This window comes from Spea bombifrons, chromosome 4 (genome assembly GCF_027358695.1).
Source record: "Spea bombifrons isolate aSpeBom1 chromosome 4, aSpeBom1.2.pri, whole genome shotgun sequence".
NCBI classification, from domain to species: domain Eukaryota; kingdom Metazoa; phylum Chordata; class Amphibia; order Anura; family Pelobatidae; genus Spea; species Spea bombifrons.
The window spans coordinates 41,440,358-41,456,847 of record NC_071090.1 but is presented as its reverse complement, the minus strand read 5'-3'; the positions used below and the strand labels follow the sequence as shown (position 1 = coordinate 41,456,847).

At 36.9% G+C, this 16,490-nt stretch overlaps 1 protein-coding gene across 1 annotated transcript; it reads right to left on the bottom strand.

Annotated features, from left to right (window-relative positions):
- Positions 1-9,612: 9,612 nt before the first annotated feature.
- AVPR1A (arginine vasopressin receptor 1A) lies at positions 9,613-12,829 on the bottom strand. The gene is made up of 2 exons (XM_053464509.1): positions 11,719-12,829; positions 9,613-10,120 (listed from the first exon to the last, which is right to left on the bottom strand). The coding sequence occupies exons 1-2, from the start codon at positions 12,686-12,688 to the stop codon at positions 9,828-9,830; spliced, it is 1,263 nt and encodes a 420-aa protein (XP_053320484.1). The 5' UTR covers positions 12,689-12,829; the 3' UTR covers positions 9,613-9,827.
- Positions 12,830-16,490: the final 3,661 nt, after the last annotated feature.

Genomic DNA, 16,490 nt, shown 5'->3' with positions numbered 1-16,490 from the left:
CAGGAGATTGGAGGCCCTTGGGCCATGGGGAAACAAAGTATTTTACTTTTGCATCATCTTCCAAATGCGTGTTCCATAAAAATATTTATGACAAAAATAATGGCTAATATTTATATTAAAAAAATTGTTTTGCATCTATCTGTGCCTTAAGTTCATGGGTTGGAAAAAATAGTCATCTGGCTTGCCATCCATTAGTGGTGATTTGTCTGTTTATATTTTACATTTAGTTTTGCTTGTGTGACATGAGAATAAGCATAACCTCTGTATTTTTAGTTACTCAATTAGTTAATGTCACGGAAAGGTTGGGAAATTCTGCTTGTGTACATGGTACAAAATTTGCCAAAATAAATGCAGAGATTTACACAGCTAAAATTATATAAGCCAAGTTATCAAAATTCAGATTTTATGACAAGAGGCTACATATTATGCGTTCACAGTTATAGAACCCAAAATAACCAGTAGTATGAAGCCCATAAATTTGTTTGCTGTTCCCACAGAGATGAGTATTGCTTTCATATTTTATTAGACATTTATAGCAGAATTTTCATTCTTCCATTGTTTTTTTTCTCTCTTTTTTTTCCGTCGGGCCACATATATGTCTGCATGGCCCCAGTGCTGCTCGGTTGTCCCTGGACCAGTGAAATCTGCAAGAGAGATAAGGGGTGGGGAGAGTGAATGGGTGAATGAATGAGTGAGTGTTCAGGGGCAGAAATTGGACGGGCAGGCTGGTTAGGGAGAGTTGGCACAGACAGGCTGTTTCAGGGGCAAAGGTGGCACAAGCAAGCTGTTTCAAGGCAGCGGCGGCACAGACAGGCCTACCATGTCAATGTCTGGCTTAGTATATATTGATAGGGGTTATGCTGCACTACTGTAAATGTTTGGCTCAGTATATAGTGATGGGAGTTACGCTATAACACCATTAAAGTCTGGCTCAGTATATACTGATGAGAGTTATACTGCTCCATTGGTTTCCCAGATCCCTGCTTATACAATTCCTGGAGTTAATGTCAGAGATGGCGTTAAGTCAGGCAAAGCTTTACAAAAGAGTTGGCATTGTGATCGTCCTACAGACTTTATAAAAGAAATAACACACAGGACTGTCTCGGGAGGAAGACATGACTAAGGTCAAAAGCCCTAGGATGAAGCCTGACTCATTTGTAGTACTTCTAACAGTGATTTTGACAAATCAATTGTCAATGATTATTCTAACCCCAATAATATTCCAGACATATTGGCTGAAGATAACCTTTCGGTACAAGACCCCTATAAAATGAAAGATGTAAGGACAGAGAATGGTACACTCTATCCATGTTGGATCCTAATGGAATCCTATCAATTCAGATAAATTCCTATGTGGCTAAACATACCGAAACCTGGCTTAGTATGCCTATTTAAAGAGGGGCTAGAAGTAAGTTACTTGCTTAATGCCCAAGAAGGTATTTGGACAAAGAGTCTTGTGTAACCTCTATAGTTGATCCCTCAGTAGTTCAGTACCAGTCTAAGACAGAAAGGCATTGATCGCTCCATTTAGAATTGCCAGAATAAACTCTTGTATTTAGTCATGCCACTAGCATTTGATTTAGCAGAGTATGCTAAAATGCATGATTTCACCATTGATGTGAATATTTTAAGAGGCTGGATACAAAGAGCCATATGTCGTCTGAGAAATGCTAATTCAACAATAACTATGGAGGAGGCACTCTCTCCTGCTACATCTTGACTGGCAGTTGGCAGAATTATTAAACAAAAACTTGGTCCAACAGCTCAAGGTAATCTATTTGGAGATTAATTTGTAACAGAGCTAAGAAAAGTACGTGAGCATGTTCACTTTATTTGATAAAGTAAAACCTAATTACCTATAGGCTAAGCAATTTAAACCAAGAAAAGGAGCTACTTTTTCCTCATCACAAGGGAATTTGAGGAGAACTCTAGGAGTCAAAGGAAACCCAAAATCCAGATCTTCGACAGGTAAAATAAAAATATTTTATTTTTCCCCCAGGAAAGAGTGGAAGGCAGACTCATCAATCGATAAAAATTACAACATACACCTGTAAAATGCAAATGATTCAGGGTTATGTCATGGATTTCTTTCCTATTCCTCACCAAACAAAATTGCATCAACATCTTCATATACACTCAGCTGATGTAAAGTTGATAGACACAGAGATACACGATTTATTGAACAAAGGAGTAATAATTTCTGTTCCATTTTCTTTCTCAAGTAATCTTTTTCTAGTATAAAAAATATACCGGTTATCGACTGATCATCAATCTAAGAGAATTAAACAAATGGTTTGATTACCAGCATTTCAAACGCAGGTACTACATTGTTTAAGAGATTTGCTCATTCTTGAATGATGAAAATATAATTTAAAAATGCGTAATTGAAGTACTTGTCTTCCCTAAACAGCTCTACTTCTCCACTCTCATTTCACCTCTTTCTTCCACTACTTGAAAGACAAGATGGAAAGTATCAGAAGGTACTTCCTCCCTGCAACACCCATCTACACCACCCACCACCACATCCTCTACTTATCCCACACTAAATGAAGAACACAACTCTCTCCTAGATATCATTATAGTCATCTAATCATTCATTAGCTGTCAGTTCCACTGGCAGGACATCTCTTACCGCTTCCATTTTCTGTTGGCGTCCCCCAAAGTTCAGTCCTTGACCCTACTCTCTTCTCTCTCAACACTTCATCTCTTGAAAAACTAATCAACCAATTTGGCTTTCAGCATCACCAATATGCAGATGATGCTTCAGGATGATGATAATTCAGGAAAAACATCTGGTTTGTGGACAACACAAAACAAGAAATCATTAAAAATACTGATAAAAAGCCGGTATTTGACTATGCTTGCACACAGCGTGTTTTAGTTATTGAAATACTGTTCCTGAGTAAAGTTAAACAACACAAGTAACACACGTAAATAACTGAAAAATATTGGTGACAATATTTGACTCAGTCCAGTACAAGATTATGCATTGGACTGTGTGAAATAATATTCCTGAGTAGGGTTATACATTGATTTTTTTTCATTCCAGTTTTCCTGGTGTGAGATTGTGAACCCCAGGGAGATGATTAGCATGGCATCTGAGTACAGCTGCTATGAAGATTATACATATAGGTCCCTGGGGTGGAGCAATTGGAGAGCAGGGTGGGCCAATGCTCCATTCCCCCATTCTGTGGAAATTCCATGCCGGCTTTTCCAGGAGGCTAGAAGTCTGCAGGATCCAGTACGGGATTTCTATGAGGCCGGCATCAGGCACAGGTGCTGGCCATTAAAAACCCCTGGAGCCTGATACTCAGAGAGACTGTTGGGGGAAGAGGAAGTTTCCCTGAGCTCCCAGGGCAAGGAGAGGCCCTGCACAAGAGGACCATCCCGGAGCCAAGTGAGGCAATACCTGCCTGGACATTTTGTGTGTTGTCTGGGGGAGGTTTTCCAGAGCCTGGCGTAGCTGGGTCTGGCTGGGAGGTTGAGGTAGTGGGTGATTAGGCTGGTCAGTCTGGACCAGCATAGTTCAGTTAGAGAGGGCTCCAATTGGGAGCTAGGTTTTCTTTTTATGATTTGGTTTTTGGGGTTTGAGTGGTTAAAAATAAAGCACTGTTTTGCTTCAAACTATTGTTCCTGACTAGGGTAGAGCTGGCAGCAGGTGTGTACAAAAAAATAGTAAGGTGATCCCTGGTATACCAATCCCAAGTAGGCTAAAGCCTTCTTGCTCGGAGTCAGAACTACAACGAGCAGCAACAGCAGTAGTAAAGAGCATAATCACTCTAGTAGTACTAAAATCCTGTTTAGCCCACCAACCAAAAGTAAGGTGCGATTATTGTTACTACCAAGGACTCACACAGGAGCCAGGTGGTGCCTTGGTGGGATCCAAGGTGAAGATTGCTTGTAAGCTTTCCTATGGTGAAGCACAGAATAAAACCACTGCCACAAGTACTGCCAGCACTCCTCCAGAGCAAGCACTGCCAGCTGATAGCATATTTATTGTTGGTCCACAATAAAGTGAGGAAGAAGAGTGAAGGTCTAATCTTGCAGCAGGAGTGTGCCTCACTCCTCCTTGTGCCCAATTGAAAAACCATATGGTCATATGTGGATGAGGACGATGACCTGGATTTAAATTATGAGCCAGAGGAAGAGTCTACTTTTTCTGTTACATGTGTTGCTCCTTTTACTTAGCAGTGCAGCTATGTCATGCATTCCCCTACACGCACTGGCACCTCTACACTTACACCAATGCTATACTCTCACAGACTGGCATACACTAACATACATCCACTTAACCATCATACAGATACATCATCTTACCAGCTTCCACAGCTCTCCTCCCTCTCCCCTTAATCTTGTGCAGTGTCCTGTCTTCATTAGAGCTTGCAATCTCTTTGTAAGCTACTGTCTCTGGTTAAAGCAAGTAAACAATTGAGATTCTGCTAAAAGGGGACCTTACATAGGGATGATATTAAGTTTTCATTGTTATTGGTAAATGTTTTCTTAAAACAATTAGCATTTTTAGCAATCATGTAATATTTTGAGAATATAATATTATAAGCAATCATAAAGAATGTTGTGCTTTAGCTTAAAAACTACATGTCAAGGAATTTTCCCATAAGGATGGTCTTTAATATTTTGTTTCTTAATATATCTATTTGCCAAGTCACTTGTACAAATGGAATAAAAAATGGCATAAAACATGTTGGCAAGCAATAAGGTAATCTAATTAGAACGTTTGTGAAAATCTTTTTTTCTCTCTTACAATAACCACATTGACTTAACCAGACTGTATCCATGGGAATGTTATGATAGTTTACACATTAGAGCTTTAATCTTAGAAATATGAGCAGAGGTTTGATATCTTAAAATAAAAATAAAACATAGCGCTCACAAGTTTCCACTTTCCATAATTATTTAAGTATAAGCATACGTTTTTTACCTGAGGTCAGTAAAAGTAAAATGTACACTATATGTAACCCAACTTCAATTAAATAGACTGTTTATTAAATAAGACTTTAGTTTGATTTGCTTTTGATTTCCTTAATTACCCTTCCCATGTAATTTGTTATATTAATAATTGTAGTCTTTTTACTAGATAACTATACCTTATTGCAATTTCTAATGTCCTCTGTCACTTGTATTCCTTATTGTTTGCTTTTTACCACATTTGGGAGGGTAAGTGTTTATTTTCCTGATTTACAATGTGCCATGGATTCTAGCTTGCAAAAGAGATGTAGCAAATGGGGAACCTAGGACAGACACAGGGCTGGACTGGAGATTATTAATTGGCCCTGGCACTTTTTTAAGGTATGTGGCCACCATTGAGTGCCAACATATTCTTTAGCACTATTACAATATGATATGAGGACATTAAAAATTAACAACATTAATATGTACAATATACAATTTGACAATAAGATTAACCCACTGGAACACAAGAAAAAGAGGGCCCTACTTTTGTGAGCTTATATTTAAGCCACCAGTCAAGAAAAAAAAAAGCCTTCTGCTACCCCCCTGCAAGGATAGTGGGGAACAAGGAGGAATCTTGCTAGCCTGCACCTGGGAAATCTTGAGTGGCTGTGTGCCCAAACTGTGGGCTCTTTTGGGACTTTGTTGAAATCTAAAATGGACTGTGAGTATTAAAAAGAACTATGGTTGCCACCCATCCCAGTTTGACTGGGACAATCATAGAAAGCGGTAAGTCCCAAGTCCTAGACTTACCACTTTATGTCCCTGAAACTACCTGGCTGGTGGGGCTTCTTATGCCCAGTTCAGGGAGATCACGTGGTGGTGTTCATATTTTATGTGTTATTCCTGCTTGTTTGTCTGCATTTGTTATTCTATGTTTGTGTGCCATGTCCCTTCTAATAAATACAGCTTATTATTTTTTTGTCTGGCCTACTAATCGGTCACACTATGGTCTCTGTGTCATCCCCCTACCTTGACTACAAGCATGGCACCCACTGTGGCTATCAAGTGTTGCTCAGTTGGAGGAGCTCAGGGCGGTATTGTATGGCCATCTGCCTTCCCAACACACTATAGGTTATTTTATATTGAATCACTATACTTGGAGATTCTCTGAGTTTGGCCCTGAGGCTCTATGAATAAGAGTTGATTACTTGGCCTTTGGAATAGTGTTAGCTCTCATTGAAGTGGTGCCTGGCACTGGCTACTCCTTTCCCAGTTTTGTGCCCTTTCACAGCTGTTGCAAGCTAGAGTCACCCCATATAACTAGTCACACTTCCCCATCTCTCCCCTGCCCATCCTAGGGAGAGGAAGGCCTCTAGTGGACTATCTTTGGCCCTGTGCCTTAGTCTATGCGTTGCATAAAATGGTCATAACTGCTAAATATTCTTAACAAGAATTGTTAAATATCTTCAAGATCAGAAACAACACAAGTTTACTGCAGGAAAATCTTGTCAATCCAATCTAATTTATTTTTAAACTAAATAATAGACCAGGAGGAGTAGTAAATGTGTCCTATATAGATATCTGTAAGGCATTGCAGTGTTTGTGTTTTTTAATATTAAAATAGTTTAATGGGTAAGGCAATGGTTGACTGGATGAGCCAATTGTTTCTTGCAGTCAAATTATATGTAACAAAGCTGATATGAGGGAATCCACTTGGGAGTTATTAATTAGCTATGTAATGAATGGCTGATACCCCCTAACCTCACCTTACTCCACCAGTGCTGCCTTAAGTGGTTAGCTGTGAACTCCGGCATTATAAAGTGGATTTTATCCTTCCTTTCTCCAGAAAGTGTTAACCACTTACTTTAAGCACCTAGTTACGTGTGTAGAGCAGAGGCCCCTGTTGCAGTATGAGACCAGGGCTGCTATAGGTGGCTTTCGTATGATATGCAGGGAGCTAGCAAAAACAACTTACTAACAAGCATTAACAAGATGCCAAATTATACTTCTGATGTTTCGTTTTCTCATACAGAGGATATTTGTCATCAGTTTTTGTTTTGGACTGTCATCATGGTAGTGATGAGTCACATCTGCTGATATATACAATATTATTTTTTCTCAAATACACAAGCGAGCAGAAGATAATCTGAAACATACTCAAATATAGACTTACTATAGTGTATGAATGTTACCCTATATTATGAATGTCCTTGCATTGATGTTTGTAAATTGAAACCCATGATTTCATCATGTTATAAGTAAAACATTCAGAAAAGGAGAAGAATTTACGTCCACTATGCCACTTCATTTATCGTTTACTTATTTTACAGAGATGTTCAAAACAGTAATTTAATATGGATATCGTGTACCATTCTGATAGCTATCTCCAACAGACAATTTCTTCTGTATCTGCTAAATAAAAAGTTAGGCGGAAACTCTTACTGGTTTTCAAATACAGGACAAAATACAATAACCGCCTGAAATGCTGCTGATATTGAAAATTTTATTTAAGTTATTTGTCAATTATAACATTTTGTTTGAGCAATTAAAAATACATTATAATCCATGTGACTGTGCTGACGTAGGAGGTATTGTTTGTCGTTAGAATATTATTATGCTTAAAATGAAAACATATTAATTAATGAAAAACAGATTTTTATGCTGTTCTGGTGAACTTTATATACAGTAATATATAAACATTACATTTCTTTATAAAAATAGACTTAAGGGTCTATAGTATAGTGTAGCATATGTATATAATGAAACTATATAACCTAATGTATCAATAATACTCTGTAGAACATTTCCTAGCATACATATTCTCTTTGTTTATCCAACTTTTGGGCCACATAAGAGATTTACACATATTTCACAGCTTTTCTAAACCTACCTAGATTATTATGGATTCCTGTCTTCTTTTTTTCCCCTTTATCTCTCTCCAATGTTTTTATTTCTTTCCATGTCTCTCTCTTATTCTTTGTTTCACTCTGTGTGTGTCTCTCTCTCTCTTTGTTAATGTATATTTCATTAGTTACTTTGGTGCCTGGTTAGGCCACATAACATTTAGTAACAATTAGATGTCAGCATGCTTTTCAGTAGTCAAAGAGAAATGATTTGATTTCACAGTTGCTTTCATAAGTACCTTCTAAGTAGAGAATTGTTGTAAGATAAAACTTAAAATCTAATAGAATATCAAAGGATCTTTTGACAAATAGCATATTCAGTTTTACATAGGTGATTACATAGGTAGTAATATTAAAAAAGGAAACATTGAGTTCAACCTTTCCAAGTATCCCTCATTCCAAGTGAAGGCAAAAAAAACCATGCCAGTTTTGCTCAAACGAGAGAAAATAAATCCTTCGTGACTTCAAAGGGCAGTTAGACCAAACCTGTATCATTGAAAATGTGTGTTCTTGCCAAAAGGTAATCTAATATCATTCACTGTTTATGGAAAGAAATTGTTGTTTCTTGTTAACTGCTCTATCCAGGAGGTAAAGACTTGTAAGAGCCTCATACAGACACTAAATGTATTTGTATAGTGTGACAAGATCAAGCATTAGGCGCCTCTTTTCAAGAGCCAAATCTACATTCGTCATAGCTAAAATTGCCAGTTCCTATTATTGATTTTCTAGCATTTCCTTGTGCTCTTTTCAACTTGACATATTAATATTTCATATGAACTGGTAATTAAACAAACACATATATAAAATGAGGCCCAATATATGGTTCTACAAACCTAATTACAGTTTTAGATTTTGCCTTTAAATACTAATTTGTAGTAGTAATTTGCTACTTGATGTTGCATGTGGTGATGGAGTCGAAGTCTACTAGTACCACACAATCTAATGATTTTGCCATTCTGACCCATAACTAATAGGTATGTTTTTACAATCCAAATGCATTACTTTACATTTATCAGTATGTAATCTCATCTACTATATTTTAGACATCTGTTCCAATTGAATAAAGTCATTCTGCAACAAACAGAATAAGTTGAATTTGTAATACTATAGAAAAAGTCTGTTAATCTTAAAAGGAAATAATTTCTGTATAAAATATGATTTGCTGTAAAAAGGGACCTGTTCGTATTAATTATTTCTGCACTTGCCACATACTGTGACTTTTTTAAAAAAACCCAAATCATGACAAAGTATGTCTATTGTTCATATGATGAATTTGGAATAAAAAATGTTTTTTTTTTATGCTAAAAGCAGAATAAATTGACCACAGTTGAATTGAAACATAACAATTATAAACATGGGCATATAGCTTAAGGAAACATCTATCAATTTCAATCCAAATGGTTCCTTTGGAACTTGGACCCTGCAATTTTTAGATTCAAGTCTCCTTAGAGCTACAGAATATAAAATTCTACCTAAGGTCATTTTCTGTGTTAATCCAATGTAAAAATCACTTAGGCACATAGAGTCTTGTTTTTCATTCTGTTTTTATGGCAGATAAGTCAGAAGAACTGTTACAAGCCCACTGAACCTCAAACACTGCTTAGGAAAAGACACACATGGTAATGTAAATGCAGTCAGTTTGAATTATGTATTATGTAAAGCATAGAATATACGTGCTATACAGACTGGCAAGGGTAATGCAAAACTACAGGACAAAAAAGCATTATACATCAAAGTTAACACTGTGTCATACTAAAAAATACAAATAATGCACAGGTATTTTACAAGTTCTAAAGCAGTCCCCTATTATTTGCATTGACCATTGATACAAAATATAAGCATGATTTAACTTACAGTAAATGGTATCATGTTGTATACATTCATAGGAATTATGTAGGTCCTTTCTGTGCCACATAACAATAGTACAGTGTATATATACAATGTGTTCACATTAAAGTGCCTAAGTCATTTAAAGCCATGTTGCTCTTTGGACACAGATATTTTAATGAGTGTTCAAGTTTCAATAGGTAAGAATCTGATGTACTTAGCAGATTTGGGAGACTCTTTGATGGTGTCTGTGCTGTTGGTTGGACTTTTTGTCTGGAACCTGGTAAATGATGTTTGTCTTCGGCTGCTGCTGTCAGAATCTTCCTTGTTCAGAGTTTTCCTTACCTTCTTGCAGCAGAGAAATCCACGCATGAAGTCATGCAGTAGATGTCCACTAAAGAACATATATATCCAAGGATTGCAGCAGCTGTTCAGACTGGCCAGGAGAGCAGAGACAGTAACTGCAGTGTTCTCATTTTCTATAAAGAAGAAAACATATTTCATTGGTCAATAAATACTGTTTTATCTAGAATATTTGGTAGGACATTTTTACATGGTTATTCCTGTATACTAGTTGAGTTCATTGACTAACAGTGCACTTGGGGATATTGTTTAAGCTAAAGGAGTTACATTTTAAGTGGAAGCACAGAGAGTAATATATAGAAAACTATTTTCATTGTTAGCCACAGAGCACTCAGATGGCTAATACCTTTCAGAGCTACAAGATCTTAATCATTCTAAATAACATATTTCTTAATGGAGAAATATAACCAATGTTAAAACATTTCATAAAATCCACTTTCTGAAGAAAAAAATATTAGGGACCCACTCTTTAAAAGATTTTTGTTCCTAATTGATTTTATAGAATACAGAGAGGCCAACGAGTATTGCACTTTTAGAAATTAGTTAATGTTAACGTTATTGTACTTTAAGGAATTTCCTTCTGCAGAATCCAAAAGCAGCATGTAGCAAAATTGAAGAAAACACCTGTTATTGTTGGGAAGGGATTGGAGTTTAAAAAAAGTGAAATATGCGAAAAATGGTCTTCTTATCAGTGCTCTCCTAGAGCATTTGTGTTATAATCGAATGGAAAAGCCAACAGACTTCTAAAGGTTTTAATATTGTGGTACTTAACATATTGATTTTTACTTCATTTAATAAACAAGCCTTCTTATTTCTCAAAGGACCAACTATAACCGAATAATTTCCAGTTAGCAACCTAGTCATGGAAGCTGAAATACACAAACATTTATTTCACAAAGATAATATTCTGTAATCTACAATATATTGTATAAATATAAGTATAACTAAATATAATGTATAATATAATAACCATAATAAACATTGCAATAGGGAGATTATGTTATTGGCTGTGATTTAGAACAGCTTTATCCCTTTACCCTTACTGGTTAAGCAAGTACAAGGATTTTTTAATTATCTGTTTTTGTGTATTTTTCATTTCATTGTCCAGTACACTGTAGCACAATGTAGATCAGTGCCAATTCCAAATAAATTCACTGCATTGGTATCCTTTGCTCGAGTCAGCAGTGTGTTTTTTAAAAGCCAAACTAAAGCCAAAAACAACCCAATAAATTGTAATTATGATATATATCCCCAAGTGAAATAATAATACTCTGTACAGACATCTGACATTTTAATTTGACTGCAAATATTTTTGAGTTCATCCAGCTAGTGAATTTAGCTATTGGTTTTATTATCAGTCTGCCAATAACAATATGATGTGCCTGCTGGATTGTCCAAGTGAGACACTGCAGCTTGTAAACATTACACAGTCACCCTGGCATGCCAAGGAAGATATAAATTAGTGTTATTATAACTATTACAGTTTAATAACAACTCAATGCAACACTGTAAGCCATTGCAATACCACAATATGCCAGATGTTCTGAACTACTACTCCCACTATGCACAACCAAACTAAAGACGATAGCAGAGGTAGTGTGAGTGTGTAGATATTAGCACATGCTTGCTTTACCCCCTTTCCAAGCACGTGTTATATGATTTACATTAAAAAAAAAACTCCCATTGATGAAAAGATAAATTATTTGAAACTTACCGATCCATCTGGAGTTGTAGTCCCAGACGGACCACATCTGGATGGTAAAATACGGCGTCCAGCAGATGATATAGGCTGAGACAATGACAAAAGTCATCTTCACCGTTCTCATCTTAGCTCTGGAAATGGTCCTCACGCTGCTCACAGAGGTGGACATGAGACCATTGCTCTTCTTTCCTTCATTCTCCTCTTTCTTGGTCTTGCACTTGATGTTATTCCAGATGTTGTAGCAAATAAAGCCGTAGCAGGTCACTAGCATGATTACCGGCAAAATGAAGATAGAGATGGTCATCCATGTGACATAAGTTTCCAGACTGTGAGGCAAAGTGAAATGAGCCCAGCAGTCGTAGACTTGTGAACCGTGTTCCACCTCGCTAAGAGAGAAGATAAAGTACTGAGGAATGCTGAGGAAGAAGCTGAGGAGCCAAGCGGTAGTGATCATCACATAGGACCTCTTGGTTGGTTGCTGCAGGGTTTTCAAAGGATGGCAGATGGCAATGTATCGGTCAGCTGTCATCACCACCAGCATGTAAGCTGATGCGAACATTCCAAAAACTTGGAGGTGCTTCACAATGCGACACAAGAAGTCGGGGCCGTAGAAGCGGTAAGTGACCTCCCAGCAGAGCTGTGGAAGCACCTGGAAGAAAGCCACCACCAAGTCAGCGAGGCTCAAGTGCTTTATAAATAGGTGCATCCTGGACATCTTCTTTTTGGACTTGTAGAGTCCCAACAGAACGCAGCAGTTTCCCAAGACAGCAGCTACAAAGATGACAGCAAGCACTGCTATCTCAATCTTGGCCAGCTCCTCGTCCCGATAAAGCAGATCTGAGTTATTGCTGTGGTTCTGACTTATGCTTGCATTAGGCTGGACAGAAGGGAAGAAGGTAGAGACCTCAACCATTCCCCCACTGCTGTTATATACTGAAATAGCTTCCCCCCCTGAGCTGTCTGCTCTGTCAAAGAAATGCATGATGTACCCAACAACTATGTCCCTATGTTGTCCTTCTACTACACCTTCAAAGGCTCTTGTATGTCTTAGGCTAGATGAGTGTACAGCGGATCCTGGCTGCTTCTTAGACCCTTATGTGTATTCAAGCGGCTGCCTGCCTTAAGACTGAACACAAGAACTGAGAATTTGTATTCTAGGCTTCTCCTTTTTCTTAGAGGGGGCTGAGATGTCTGTGAACCGTCACTGGCTGGCGTCATGCCCACTTGTGACTCCATATGTAACTGCCTCCTTAAATCTACCGTGTGAAAACAGAGAACATCTCTTAATACACGCATTTCTCCTTATATCCTAGATCTCCTTCCTTTACATTTTTGGAGGGGGAAATAATATTCGGTTTCAGATTGTTATTTCCCTATGGTCATGAAAAGAGGCTGAAAACGTTTGTAGCTAATCCCCAGAACACTTTGCCTGGAGTTGTGCATTATGCAAAACAATTGTCTTCAAAAATCCATATGTAATCTTTTTGCACAGGTGACAGATGCCACTTACGTGACACATTTCTTGCCACATTCATTAATGAATGTACATTTAACTAGCAAAAGTAACACGTTTTATTTTATTGGGAATACAGAAAATATACAAAATCAATTAAGATCTGTTAGTTACTTCTACCACTTTAATGCACACACTCACTGGATGTATAACAACTGGTAGATCAGTACTTTTCCTGCTGTATCCTAGCATACAGTGAAATATACCGTATCATGGTAGTTAACTAGTTATGTTTCCACAGGTAATAAAACACCACCTTCACTCTTATTTCCAAAAGTAACTTGAGTCAGTATAACACATGTGAATTTAGGTTAACCTGACGACTGAATTGATACTTTTATTTAGAAATGTAACATTATTTTTTTTTTATTTTTTTTTTTAAATATAACATTTCTATGAACCTCTCAATGAAGTGGACTGGATTCCAGTGCAGTCAACATGATGTTTGTAGCTCCTCTGCTATTGTGTATGGAACAATGCAAAAGGATTTCCATGTTCTTTGTACTAATTCAAAAATGTCATCCAGTGAATATTTTGAAAAATACCTATTACTATTATAAACCACAATCAAGATCTCTCATCATTATCTATCATTTTGTGTTATTATTTGTGTCTTGCAAAACATGTAAATATTGAGCTGCTGAGCATATCTTTAATTCTAACATTGACTACATTACAGTTTGATACATTGATATATATGCCACAATGTTTTTAATGCTGGTTAGTTCTGGAGATGTTTGAAGAATCCTCTCATCCCCATCTCGCAGTTCTCAAAGATTTTGTCTTTTGTAAAGCCTTTTGGTATGCAGTTTTTGTTTAGGATTCAAGATGATACCATTATGAATGGACCCCGATCACAAGTACTGTAATATAGAGATATATTACATTTAGTCATGCTTAGTGTTGATCCACCAAAGCAGGAGTGGAATAATAATGGGGCAAAATGGACATTTGTCCCAGAGCTCAAGATGGTAAGGAGTCCCCAGTTGCTGCTTATTTGTTGGGTTATATATATATATATATATATATATATATATATATATATATATATTTACATGCACTGCACAGCAGAACACAGTGCTTGTTGAGCTTTGTGATGTAGGTAGTGAGATGAGGTTCACACAGTGCATGAGACAGGATGATAGGATGAAACACTAAGCCTCTTAGATATAAAGTAAAGGAGGTTTACTTTAATAAGAGGGTGATGGATAAGTGGAACTTCTTCTAAATAGAAATTGTATACTCTAATACCGTGAGGGAATTTAAACATGCATGGAATAGGCATATACCTATCCTGAATCTAAGACGAGTCTTTACATCAGGAAACAAGGACATACTTGGTAGGTCAGATGGTTCTTATCTGCTGTAAGACCTTTTTTTCCTAATCAGAGTCAGTAACAGAGGAAGCTGTATGGCTGCTTGTAAGGAAAGGGAAAGACTGAGCCACAGCTCAAAATCCCCCCATGTATATGGCTTATACATTTCTGCACCTATGTTTATCAGCTTTCCAGCACAAGGAAAATTGGTATCTCTGCTACTATGACATAGGCAAATATTTCATTTTTATGTGTTATCTGATGGATGCTTGGTTCGTGTATTCAGTTAGCTAAGCTGGGAACAAAACTTTGATTTGGATGATAGTCCCCTTAACTTTATCTGTGATGCCCTTAAGGTCCCATTATATATGATCTGTGGATGCATCCAACTGATTTGAGCCTGCATTGTGCTATCTCTTATGTTAATAATAATAATAATAATAATAATAATAATAATAATAAAAAGCCTAATTTAAAATCACTAAGTGAAGAAAGGAAGAAAGTACTTGGCCAAAAAGCCCAAAACACAAAAACAGAAAAAGAAGGAGAAAAAAAAGAAAGGAGGAAAAAGATCCAGGAGAACTTATCTTGAGAAAAGCCTGACTCAGTTTTTGGACACAGGAACATATATCCATGGGATTACTCCTTCCCAAATATTATTAAGATCCCTGGGTAAGGGGATGAGCCAGTTATATGTCTGATGGAAATAACTTTTTCTTGAAGAATTACTTTATTTTGAGAAGCATCAGAGAGAACATTTCAACATTTAATGAAGATAAGTGTGTATTACAGATGAATCACCAGCGAGCAACAAACTGGAGTTAAGTAAGCAGAAAGCCAGAGGAAACAAAAAACAAATCATTTTGTTTTTAATGGCAATGTATGTTGTGTAAAACATCAGGAATATTAAAAACGGACAGTGTTATCCTGACATGGTAATACCCATAAATCCAGTCAGATGAAGCCAACTGTACCCGCAATTCTCTGACTGGACATCAACAAATTGTGAAAGTAAAATAAATTGGGAAAGTAAACCAATAGGATCATTTTGAAAAGTAAAAAGATAAAGCATTGCTTCAAAGCTATATTTAGCTTTTTGCTCTCATACCCAGCCAATGGCCGTACATGGCAGCTCCTGATCTGCATCAGTAAATATAAGGCCATCAGTACCAGCATTTGCCCAGTGTGTCAGATGGCCAGGCTGGTTCAGGGGGCTTGAGGGCAATTCAGAAGACAAACCAAGCATGGTGATGCCAGACTGTAATGAGAATCTTTTTAATATCAGCTAACAGGTGGTAAAGGACTCATAATTTTGTTCATCTTTTTCACCTGTACTTATTTGTTTGGTGCTTGAGGTAGTAATATCAGTAGCTATGCTACTATAATATAGTATGCAATGCACTATTTCAAAGAATAGAACCAACCTAATATAATAATACTTTTTCTACAAATTAACCAACATAGATTTGTTTGAAATAACTTAAAATGCTGCTGTAATGACATATGTAAAGAAAATATATATTCCATTAAGTTTATATTCAGCAAAAAAAATATGAAATGTATTTATTTAGAATGAGATGTATCCCCCATTTTATGAATGACAACCAAGAAATGGTGACAGAACCACAATGTATCCTGTCTTGCCTGTATCTGTATGCGCATATGTATTTTTTAATTACTGCTGTGTTCCTGGAAAGAAATAAAGAGGCCACATATTTCAAGCTATTTATGTAAATATGTGTGATGGGTGTAGTGCATTTCTCGCAAGCCTTTCTTGAGCCAGAAAGTTCTATACTCTGCAGCCTTTTTGCTCAGAATGTAGACTCCATGAGAAGTATCCCTTGTGTTAATGGCACTGATTCCTAGCTCACTGTGGATTTTCAGGGGCAGAGAAAGTAGCATTATGTGACCTATATGGTTCCTGAATGAGAAATATGTGACCTGTCATAGTGGAG